This window comes from Columba livia, chromosome 12, assembly GCF_036013475.1.
Source record: "Columba livia isolate bColLiv1 breed racing homer chromosome 12, bColLiv1.pat.W.v2, whole genome shotgun sequence".
In the NCBI taxonomy this organism is placed as follows: domain Eukaryota; kingdom Metazoa; phylum Chordata; class Aves; order Columbiformes; family Columbidae; genus Columba; species Columba livia.
The window spans coordinates 6,351,367-6,362,123 of record NC_088613.1 but is presented as its reverse complement, the minus strand read 5'-3'; the positions used below and the strand labels follow the sequence as shown (position 1 = coordinate 6,362,123).

The 10,757-nt window shown below is 42.2% G+C and overlaps 1 protein-coding gene across 10 annotated transcripts; it reads left to right on the top strand.

Moving 5' to 3' along the window:
• The first annotated feature begins 392 nt into the window (after window positions 1-392).
• On the top strand, window positions 393-10,393 carry VGLL1 (vestigial like family member 1). 10 transcript variants are annotated; one of them, XM_065077544.1, is made up of 7 exons: window positions 393-618; window positions 3,290-3,353; window positions 4,174-4,421; window positions 4,972-5,186; window positions 5,277-5,391; window positions 7,416-7,475; window positions 8,105-10,393. In XM_065077544.1, exons 3-7 carry the CDS (start codon window positions 4,193-4,195, stop codon window positions 8,143-8,145), a joined length of 660 nt encoding a protein of 219 aa, XP_064933616.1. In that variant the 5' UTR covers window positions 393-618; window positions 3,290-3,353; window positions 4,174-4,192; the 3' UTR covers window positions 8,146-10,393. The 10 variants fall into 10 exon arrangements, with proteins under 10 accessions (XP_064933616.1, XP_021140731.1, XP_064933613.1 ...); XM_065077542.1 differs by adding an exon at window positions 1,161-1,196 and having other exon boundaries at window positions 469-618; window positions 4,174-4,403; window positions 4,975-5,391; XM_065077537.1 differs by adding an exon at window positions 1,161-1,196 and having other exon boundaries at window positions 479-618; window positions 4,972-5,391.
• The last annotated feature ends 364 nt before the right edge of the window (window positions 10,394-10,757 follow it).

Sequence of the window (10,757 nt, the reverse complement as noted above, 5' to 3'; positions counted from 1 at the left end):
TTCTTGCTACAGCCCTTACAGAACAAGAGTGATATTTTTATTTTTGAAAGATTTCTGTAGTCATTTAAAGAAATCCAACAAAGAAGAGAGAGAAAATTGGTTGTCCAGTTTATCTGGGATGGTGACAGGTGATCTTTTCCTCCTTGTAAGTGTTTGTAATTACCCCCCTTATACTGAATGTGCCATAACCTGCCAGAGGAAAGTCCTTTATGCTCCTCGCCACGTTTGATTCTCTGCCATAACTTACCATCTTACTCTAAGCTCTTCTGAAGTCCAGGCGCTGTCGTCTTTATTGTGTACACAATGTCATATTAAAAAAAAACAACAAACCACAAAGCACTACTTACAGTCCTATTTTCCTCATTCCTGAAGCCTCCAAACCCGGTTGACTCGTTGGAGTGCATTTCATGCATTCTTAGCAGATCGGCTGAAGGAAACGCCTCGTTGGCTGGCGGCTGGGAAGCAGGTAGGGAGCTCATGAGCGCTGCCCATCTCCCGCAGTCCCTGCGGAGCTCCCGTCGCCTCCCGGGGAAGGATCCCAAACCGCTGGACACAGCATGACCCTCCCGCACCTGGACAACGCTACGGGTGCGACACCGCTCGTGACAGTGAGTTGAGGTAGGAGAATTCGGTGATAATTTCAACTTATATTCACTGACTTTCTCAGATGTTCCCTTATTTGAAAGACAATTGATGAAAGAGAATGCCTGCTTGTTAAAGTCTTGCTTACTACTCAGGAAGTGGATTTTTTTCTTCAATTTTATTTATTTTTAAAACTGGTTTGGGTTGTTATAGAGAAATAGAGAGCAGAATGTTCTCTAGAACATTATAGAAAATAAATAGAGAACAGAATGTTCCCTCTGTGATGCTACGGTGATGGGAAGTTAATACTACAAACAAGGATGGAGTATATGAAAAATATTTGAAGTATTGTCACTTGCAGTGACAACCATGTCTCTTGAGCTGGTGTTGACCATGTATCCTTGTCCACCTGAAGGACAAAACTGGGACAATTCCTCGCACTATTTTTCCTTAATTAACCCATTCTGAGAGTAGCGTGAGATGAGCCGGATCGGTTGCAGCCTGAGCTCCACTTCTACTGTATTTTGACAACAGTTGCGGCAGACGCAAATTGGAAGGATTTCTGCCTTTTTTTGCAGACATCCTGCTGGAGGACAGAAGAATGGGAAGTTCAGGTAATGAAGACCACAGTGCCCCAAATCTAAGTCCTGACTATTAGAACATTCCATTCCCCATGAGCATATGACCAGGGAGAGGACTGAGATGTAACCCTGGTTATATCCAGCCTTCTACTTGTTGGAAAGCACAAGAGGCTTTTAAGGGAAATGAGAAAAAAATAGATAAATGACCATTCTTTCTTTTAAAAAAATGTATTATCTTTTAGCATTTTAACTATCTTTGTCACAATTCACATAAGCCTAACAGCCGTTACACACCAATAAACGGCGCTGAAGGAGTTTACAATTAATGTCACGAGCAAGTTAAGCATGTTAATGAAGTGGCACAAAGTGGCTGGCTTGCACTGCGTGAGGAGCAGGAAAAATAGACCTCTGGGCCAGAGCTAATGCTTTTTAAATTGTATGTTGATGTGCAGTGGTGGAGCGGTGTAGGAAGAGCTGTTTTGCTGCTAGCTGTTGAGATGGCCCGATGTCCTTTCTCAGGCCGTATGGTCACTGATGACTTCACCAAGCTTTCATCACTTGGGTTGGAATTTTCCATGGCAAGCGATGGCCTCCAGCTGAACAACTAGAAAGTTTCTTAACATAAACAGTGGGTTGCTTTCTAAAACAAGACTGGGAAAAGATAATGTCTCTTCTTGCGCTTGAAGGTTTTTTCAGTTGTTTGGCTGGGACGTGCCAGTTCCTGTGCCCTCATGGGCCTTGGGAAGGTGCCTATAAATCAGAAGGAAGGATTTTTGGTTTAAGTTTCTGTGTTTGGGAAAGTTTGGTCTGTTTTAAAGTTCTGAAAGACAGTCTTTTGAATCAGATGACTATTACAGAGTATACCCTTGCACATACAGGTGGCCAACCTGTATGTGTCCCATCCCCACCACTGTGTTCAGGTGGGCCACAGGTTGGAAATGGGAAAGGATGCAAGGACAAAGCAAGAGAAATCCTAAGAGAAGGACTGAAGAACTCCTGAGTTTGAATGTAAATTGGTAGTTTATGACAGGGGGCCAGGGTCAGCTGAGCAAGGGATCGTGAAGAGGGGAAGAACCGAACAGAGAATACAGGGTGGATAGAGCTAACAAGCAAAACTAGACATGGAAGCAGATGATAAACATAGACAAGAAGTTTGTAGATGAAAGCTTAAGATTAAAAAAAGGGACAGATTATGGTTGGCTAACAATCCTCATGTTTCTTAATGTCGTATTTTTTGGCTTTGCAGTCCGAACAGTCTTTTCACATGTAAGAAACACTGAGATACCATTTGGAGGCAGCCTTTGCAGATATTTCAAATACCCTTCAAGACACAGATGAGCGCAGTGTTTATTAGGAAGCTTCTGAGGATTGAGGGGTTTATGGTTAGAAAAGAAATTAGATAAATGTATTGGAATAGGTTAAGCAATACTGCTTATTGCAGGGTTAGTTGGACGGAAACACAAATTAATGATTCATTAGGTTTTGTTTGATACAACCGGCTATTGGCCAAAGGCTTCTGCAGTCTCCGAAAAGTAACAGCCTTCTTTTTGCTAATGAAGTAAATCAGTTACGCTATGCAGTGTGATGAGTTGACAATGAGACTGGAGAATTGAATAGAAACAGCAGGAACTTCTCACTGCACACACAGTTTGAGCTTTGCTAAACATGTTTTTGATTACAGCAGAACGTGTGAGCTCTGGTTGTAGAACTAGCTCCCCTGTGGCCAGAAACTGCACAAACGCATTAAAATGGTGCTTCTCCAGGACAAGCAGTGATGCTCCTTGTCCTACTCTTACCATATCTGGCAGCAGAGATTTTTAAGGAGAACAAAAAGGAGTCTTGTAGTCTCTGTTGACCTCCTGCAAATTATTTTAGAGTAACTCCTGCCTTAAATCCGCAACTTCTGGTTGAGCTACAGTGTGTGTTTTAACAGTCTTGCTACCAAAGTTTTAGGCAACTGGAAGACCTACCACCTTCCCAGGTAAGCTTTTTCAAACAAAAAAGGGTTGGGTTTTGTTTTGTTGTGTTGTTGTTTGTTTGTTTGTTTTGGGGGTGTGATTGTTTGTTTTGTTTTTTTACATAATTTGTATTTCCAGTAATTTAATCTGCGTGTCTTTTTCTGACAGGTAAGGGAACTAATTATTCTCAGAAGTCTTTTCCTTGTGGAGGTCTGTTCTGCCAGTGATCAAGGTACTTTGAACTTTACCTTATCTAAAGTTATTACTATTTTAAGCTCCAGGGATTATTTTTTATTCCTTTTTTTTTTTTCCTTCACTCTGGTATGTTTTTTGAACAATGCAAAAAACCATCAAAATGCTTTGTCCAATTCTAAGTTCTCCCTGAGCTTCATCAGGGCTAATGCCACCTCTGAATTATTTGTCTAAGTGCCTCAGTTCCTTCGGCACACGTCCATCCTCAGGGTATGTTTGTGCAGTGCTAGGTCCTCAGCCCAGACTGATAAAGATGGCAGGGATGAGGGATGGCAGTTGGTAGACAGATGTGCCTGTTTTGTTCTTCAATAGAGCCATGACATTGACAGGTAACTCATACAAGGTTGGTATCCGTCGGACCCTCTGCATCTCTGAGCCACTCACTGCTTTCAAGACACAGAATCCCTTTCAAATGTTGCATATTGTATGGTTATATCCAACTTACAGCTGACCAGCAAAAGATCCTGCACAAAATGTGTTAAAGACTAATTTGATTCAATATGTCTGATTGGGAAAAATGCACTCCCACTACAGTTCTGTAAAATGCAGCACCTGTTCATTGAAAGGTTTCTTCTTTCAATTTATACTTAAAGGACTTCATATTAGAAGTATATGATAAGGAAATCAGTAAAGAAAAGGTGTATGGAAGAAGCAGAAACCCAGATAAAGAATCTAATCTTACTAGTAACAGTTCTTCTGGCCCTACAAGTTTTAGAAGGAAAATGAGCTCACCATTGACTGTGTATTTTAAGTTAAATAGTATTTCTTTGACTGGTCTGATTTTCCTTTTGTTTTGGCAGGGGCTCTTGTTTATTGAGAATGGAAGGAACAAGGAAGCTCTCTCCAAAGCCCAGTGAAAGCAAAGAACCCGTGAAAACAGAATGGGGGTCTCAGAGTGTTGTATTTACATATTTCCAAGGGGATATTAACAGCATGGTAGATGAACATTTTTCTAGAGCTCTAAGCAATGCCAAGAACCCACAAGACCTGAGCACAAAGCACAGGGGCGAGACTGTTGTCCTGAAGAACGGTGAGCCGCTTTCCATGCGTGAGTGTGGTGCTGGACAGGAGGGACCAGCTTTCACTTAGGGATTTAAGATGCAGCATGTCTAAACTTGGAATTGTGTGCAAACAGAAGGCAAAGTCCCGGTTTATGTATCCAGGACTTCCTTGGTAAATTCTTGTGCTTGCTGGGGTGTTTCCCAAGGTCTCCCTGAGCCTGCTGGCAGGTCCAGGTCTTCATTTTCCAGCCAGGAGCTTCCATCACTGTCAAAAGCATTAAGTGCATTATGTCTTAATTTGTTATCTTTATAAAAATATATTTGTCTAAGCTTGCAATTGTTAAAACCCCACCTATGCTAGTGGCCTGTAAGAAAACACATGTAATATTAATTTGAAAGTATTGGTTGTAGTGGTATAGTTAGCTTTTAGTATGAATTTGTTGCTGATTTTTAAGATAAGCAGCACAAAAGTGAATATACATTTCTTTAGAAATGAATATGCCGTCTGGTAACATTCCCTTAGAAGTCCACTGGAATTTGCCTTGGAAAAAAAGTAGGATTTGATGAGACTTCAGATGCTTTCTTTCTCTTTTTAAGTAGATAGCATGCCTCCCCATCAGTGGAATTTCTCTTCACATTGCTCCAAACCATATCCATCATCTTCTGCTACAAGCGTGTCAAATACTGCTCTGAATTTTTCTGCTGCTGGTATGGCAGGCCAATACCAGCCATCAGCTCTGCGGCACCATCCAACTCAACCTGCAGATTCATGGCCCTTCCCTTCGATCGGGACTCCCAATCTTACCAGTTCGGTATATCATCATGCCTTACCTGACCTGCACGCGGTCGATGAACCGACCTCTGACAGGAAATACGGTTCTCTTCTTGATCTTCTGCAACAGGAAAGGTGCCTGACATCCGTGCAGGAATGTACCATGAAGCAACACTCAATTTCTGCTTGCATGACTGGACCTGCTAGGTTACAAAATATAAGTCAAAGTTCAGCTCCTGGGGGAGGTAAGGGAATAGTTACTATCTCTTTATTCTTTGATGGCATCTTATGTAAAGGCACAAAATAATACCATCTGTTCCTAAGGTTCTTGGAGCCCAGCTCATAGAAATTGTGTTCAATACATAACCAGTGCTGTGTACTGTGGTACTTGGAGCTGGTTAACTAAATCAGAAATATGCCTTGCCCACTTGCACGATATTTTACCTTCTGGCTTACATTAGGGAAATATGTTAAGTGACTACAAACATGATCCATAGTGCTATCGGGATCTCTAGTTTATAGGTAGCAGGTTGAGTGGCACTATGTGTACTGGGTGCTCCCATGTTATGGCCAGAAAGCCATGGCCAGGTAGGAGCCCTGAGCTAAATATCGTGTAGGGCACTAGTGATATTCTGAATACAGTGTATGAACAGCAGCCCTTTCCAGAAAGGCCAGGGGTTTCTCTTCTTCCCCAGTCTCTGTCTTTAGCTGGAAGGACTGGTGTTGAGGGGCTGGTGGGGCAGCCCTGCCTTGTCTCGCGGCTAATTGCTGCCTTCCCTGGAGCACCACTGCCCTCTGTGCCAAAGGCTGTGCTTGCTCTCTGCAGATTTCCCAGAGCTAATGCTGTTGTTCCTTATTTATTATTAACCATTAGTAGGAATCCCAATCCTAGGTGCCACCAGCACACAGAAGAAAGACAGCTGGTGATTGAAGTCCATTTCCCAGGAGCTTACATCTCCACAGCATCTAGGTCTGCTGGAGAAAATTGCTCACTTGTGGGTAATTCCTGCCTCTGAGAAGTGATCAGGGATGAAGGTTCCTGAGCAGTGCCCTGTTGGGTACGCCTGTGTTGCTGTTCTGGGCGTTACTGCTCAGCTTGGCAGAGGTCTCCAAGAAAAAGGGGTTGTGAAATTGTTTAGGGTGTCTGCTGGAAAAATACAGCATCTCCTACCTGCTGCTTCTAGATAAAAAGAACCAGGCATGTGAAGAAGCAATCTTGAGTCTTAGGTTTTGAAAAATAACCAGCTGTGAAATATCTACTGGTTAACTAGTTTCTAATCTGCATCAGCAGGAGTTTGGCAGAGCATGGGCTAAAGCTGCTGTTCACAGCTGCAGCCAGTCTTATCTACTGTTCCTCTTTTGAGGCTATACAAAGCCGTGTTGTTATGAGGATCCCAGCTATAGGTGTTTTGCTGACTTACTCCTGCTGGAGTGTCTAATGCCCAGAAAAAAAGAGTGTGTATGTCTTCAGCTGGAATACAAACTTTCTGCTCATGGTACATAGATTTAGCTGAGACTGCATAGGCACGCACTCTGAACTTTTTGCAGCTCATAAATGACAATTTAGTTACTTTAAAGACACTGTCTGGACTTCTAGGATTTATTTTCAGAAAAAGGTTAGGTGCCCTCTTTCCCCAAGGGGGCAATGTGAGCCTGCCAAGGTTTGGGAGCCTGAGGAGCTGACTCCTCCAAAAATTGAGATGTTTCATGTTTAGTCTTGGGATGGAAAAAAGGGAAGCAGTGCTAACAACAGTGGGCTTGTGAAAATTTCAGAAAGAAAATGAGTGGGGAGAAATACAGAAGGAAATTAAACAGCCCGATGTTCCCCAGTCATCACCGATTAAAGCCTTTTCTTTCAGAGTGTTTACAGGGCTTCTCTGCATATTCGGGGAGCCCGATAACACCACATGTGTAATGCTGTACATGTGCTTATCAGGCAACCCGAAAAGAACAAATAAGAAATGACTGGCCTGTGTTCACAAGGAACCTTTGGCAAGTCCCTAGGATGTGTGCATCTAGTCTGGCTGTGGGAGTCCCTGTTTCTTGGCTCTATCTGTTAAATATACTTCTCATTGCGCTGTGTCATGTTTAAGAACAGCTGATATTTATATTTATGGAAGTGTATATCGCTGTGCCAGACAGCACAGAGCTCCCCAGCACCTGTGCTATAGGCTGGGCTGCAAAAGCACAAGGTTTCTTTGGGAACTACAGCCTACTTTTAGCTCTGTGTTGAATCTCTGCTCATCTCCAGTATTTTTTTATTTTTAAGAGAGAAAAGCGAGCTCTTACCAAGGCCTAGAAAATCCCAGTGAAAGCCATGCCACTGCAGGTGAGTAAAGAATCCAGCAGGTTTGCAACAAGTTAATACCTATGAAGGATAACTGCCTGCTTATGCATGCAGAATTAAAGATGCTTCCTTGCTCGCTTCCACAGTGTATTTCAAAAGTTTGCTTTCCCTCCAGATATACACACCATCTCTTATAACTGTGTTAACAGAGAAGAGGGAAAACATTCTATTAAAATTACATTTATGATCTTCTAGCTCCATCCACCTTTGTTTTTGTGATGATACCATCGCTACCACTTCACAGTGCCTGTTCTACACTGGCTGCCCACGTTTCAGATCCCAGGAAGATAGGACACCCCTTGCTTTGTATCTCGAGCACCTGGCTTCTGGCTCTTCTCACCAACAAACCCACCACATTGCTAGAGTTCTTCTAAGAAATTATTCCCAAAGCATTTAGGCTTCCATACTTTTGTTACTCTTGAGACTGTGTCATACCCTGATGTTGGTTCTTTGATGTGCAATATTTTGGGGATACCTTGGACGGGTTGTTCTGGTTATTCTAGTGAGGGCCTTCTTGCATCAGAGAAGACCTAAAGGTGCAGTTTTGTTTGCACAACATCCTAAGAGATTGCGTGGATTATGCTGTTTGACTGTCCTGCTGTGTCTTTCAGGTATTCAGATTAACGACAGAAGACGAGATCTGTACTTTTAGCAACTAGACGTTTCCACTTTATTCCGAAAGAAAAAGTTCTTGCTGTGAACTTTTATTTGCAACTGTGAAACTAGAAGAAACGAACTGCAGCTATTCTGTGCTTTTTCTCTCAGTTGGAAGAATACATGTACTATTTACTGTTTGGGAAATGAAAAATAATGTTTTTCTTTTCAGTAAATGATTTTTTTAATAGCTGTGGTATTAAACCTGACAGTATGTTTGTTGTGAAGAAATATTGTCTTCTCAAGGCTTTTCATGTGGTCTCCTTGCAAGGAGTCTTAGCACTTTTTAATCATTCTTTGTTTGTTCATTTACGATCTCTTGATAAGAAGCACAATTCTTATCAGTGCAGTTGGTAACTGATAAGTGCAGAGATGCAGTTCACATAAATTCAGTGCTGCAGCTTCTTGTTTTGATATCTCCTTGTTGTTTAAAATAGTCTTAGACAATAGGAAAGAGACGTAAAGACAACCATAGATCAGCAAAGCATGTTATTGTATTTGTTTTGGAAGTACAGTAGATTGTAACCATACTTACAATTCACAGAGATGTTCTTCAGAAACTATATAATATGCATATGCCTGAAAGCTTTGTTTTTCCTCTCCTAATGTACAATCATCCTCTAGAGAACAGTGAATTAGCACTAGATCTGGGAGGAAATCTGAATCATCATTGGATGCAATTAAAATACCATTGAGCAAAAAGCCGAAGGTGGGAATGGTCTGTTCTCCCAGCCTCCCTGCAGGTATAAAAGGTTATTTTTCTAAAGAAGCCCTGTGGGGCTGAATTATTGTGTTTGAATGAGCAAAAATCCCTTCGTGGTAGCTGCATCCCAGAAACCTCAGAGCAGCTGCCCGGGGGTGGTCTCGATGCTCCTCCGTGCAGCAGAGGTGACAGCCACGAACTGCACATGGGTGCTGCAGGTTCAGATCCCCCCTCGCTTCACCCACCTGCCCTTGGCAAATATGTTTGCTGAAGCTACTGTGACTAAAACCTCATGGGACTGGTGTTTAGGCTTGTGTATATAATCCCTGCGGTAAGAGAAACTGCTTAGTCTTTATTGTGAATCCTAAGGGGGTTATTCTTTCCTTTCTCATTAGCTAATATAAAGGAACACGATTAACTTTTTCTGGCAGCTTTACACCGTTGCTTAAGGAAATTTGACATTTAGATCCTAGGGCTTGTGATTTTGTAGAACAAAAACCCTTTGCTGGTATAAGTGTTTGTGTCTCTATTTACACCAGATACCTATGCTGCCACTGCTCTGCTTCAGTTATAACACCTTGTGTAATTTTATAAATAATTTGAGTTCAGCAACTTCAGATGTTTATGATACTAATTTAAAGAGGAAAGTATTAAAATTCCCAGTTTGTATCATACAGGTTTGCTCTAACATATACTTAAGCTAGACCAACGTGAGATCACATCCAAGAGGAACCATTTTAACTAAATTAATAAAAGATAAACCAACATCCTGTCTCCCTATAGATGTGCACTGAAAAATCACTTGTTCTTAATAATTCTATGAAATTGACTTTCTTTTAAGTTCAGGAGTACCTCTCCAAGTAGTTTTCTCTCTCAAATCACTTAATTCCCCAATTTTTAAGGCTATGTGGTAATATAATCTGACATCCTGTATGGGCTGAAGCAAAGATTTCCCAGCTGAACTCTGTACATCTCTCTCACTTGCATGTGTTGTGATTCCAGTGAAGTTACTGCTTCAGAATAATGAAATATTTTTGTCTCCCTCTGCCATCCCTCCTAAAGGAAAACGCTTAAATAATTTCTCTCTAAGGTCTGAAAATAGGTATAACAGCAGATTTAAATGCTCTTAAAATGTAGCGCCGCTTGGAACAGTTTGGTCCTGTGCATGTCATAGCTGGGAATATTCAAGATGAATTATAAAGCCTGTGTGTCCAGTGAGTCAACCAAGTGGGGTAGAAAAAAACCTCTTGTTTTTAAGTGCATGCTGCTTATCACAAGGAGAAAAGGCATCATCTGTGTGGCAGACCTCGAGAATGGGAGCAAGTGCCTGGGCAGCCCAAGGGCTGGTGCCGTATCCCGGGTGCTTGCCCTGCTCCCTGGCTGCTGGAAGAACGATGACCTTGGGGTAGAGGATGGGGGACAGAGGTTCTGCTGCTCCAGCGTTTTGTCTTGTGCTGCCGCAGCAACACGCACCGGAGCATGCCTGGGTTTGCAGGCATCCTCCTGTTCTTCTGCAATAAACAGAGTTAACCCATCAGTGCAATTCGACTTTCTTCATTTAGTATGAATAGAGCCTTGAACATTTCACAGCCATTCTCAACATTGGGTAGGCTTTTATATATACATGGATATAATACATATATTTGTTTGTATATAAATGTATGTTGCTGTACGGTATTTGTCCAGAGTGGAGTGTTTCTTGCTCTTCCACTCAGGCTAGTGCTGTGTTCCCGATGCTGCCATTCTGCCGTCATGCTCCAACAACGGCATCGTCATTCCCATGCAGTACGTGCTCTCTTTTGCTTGGCAGACAGGGCTCTGCATTCAGCAGCTGCCATCTGGTACTTCCCACGGTTATTTTCGGTTCCTCCTCTGAATGCAGCAATCAGGGTGGTGACAGGAGGAGA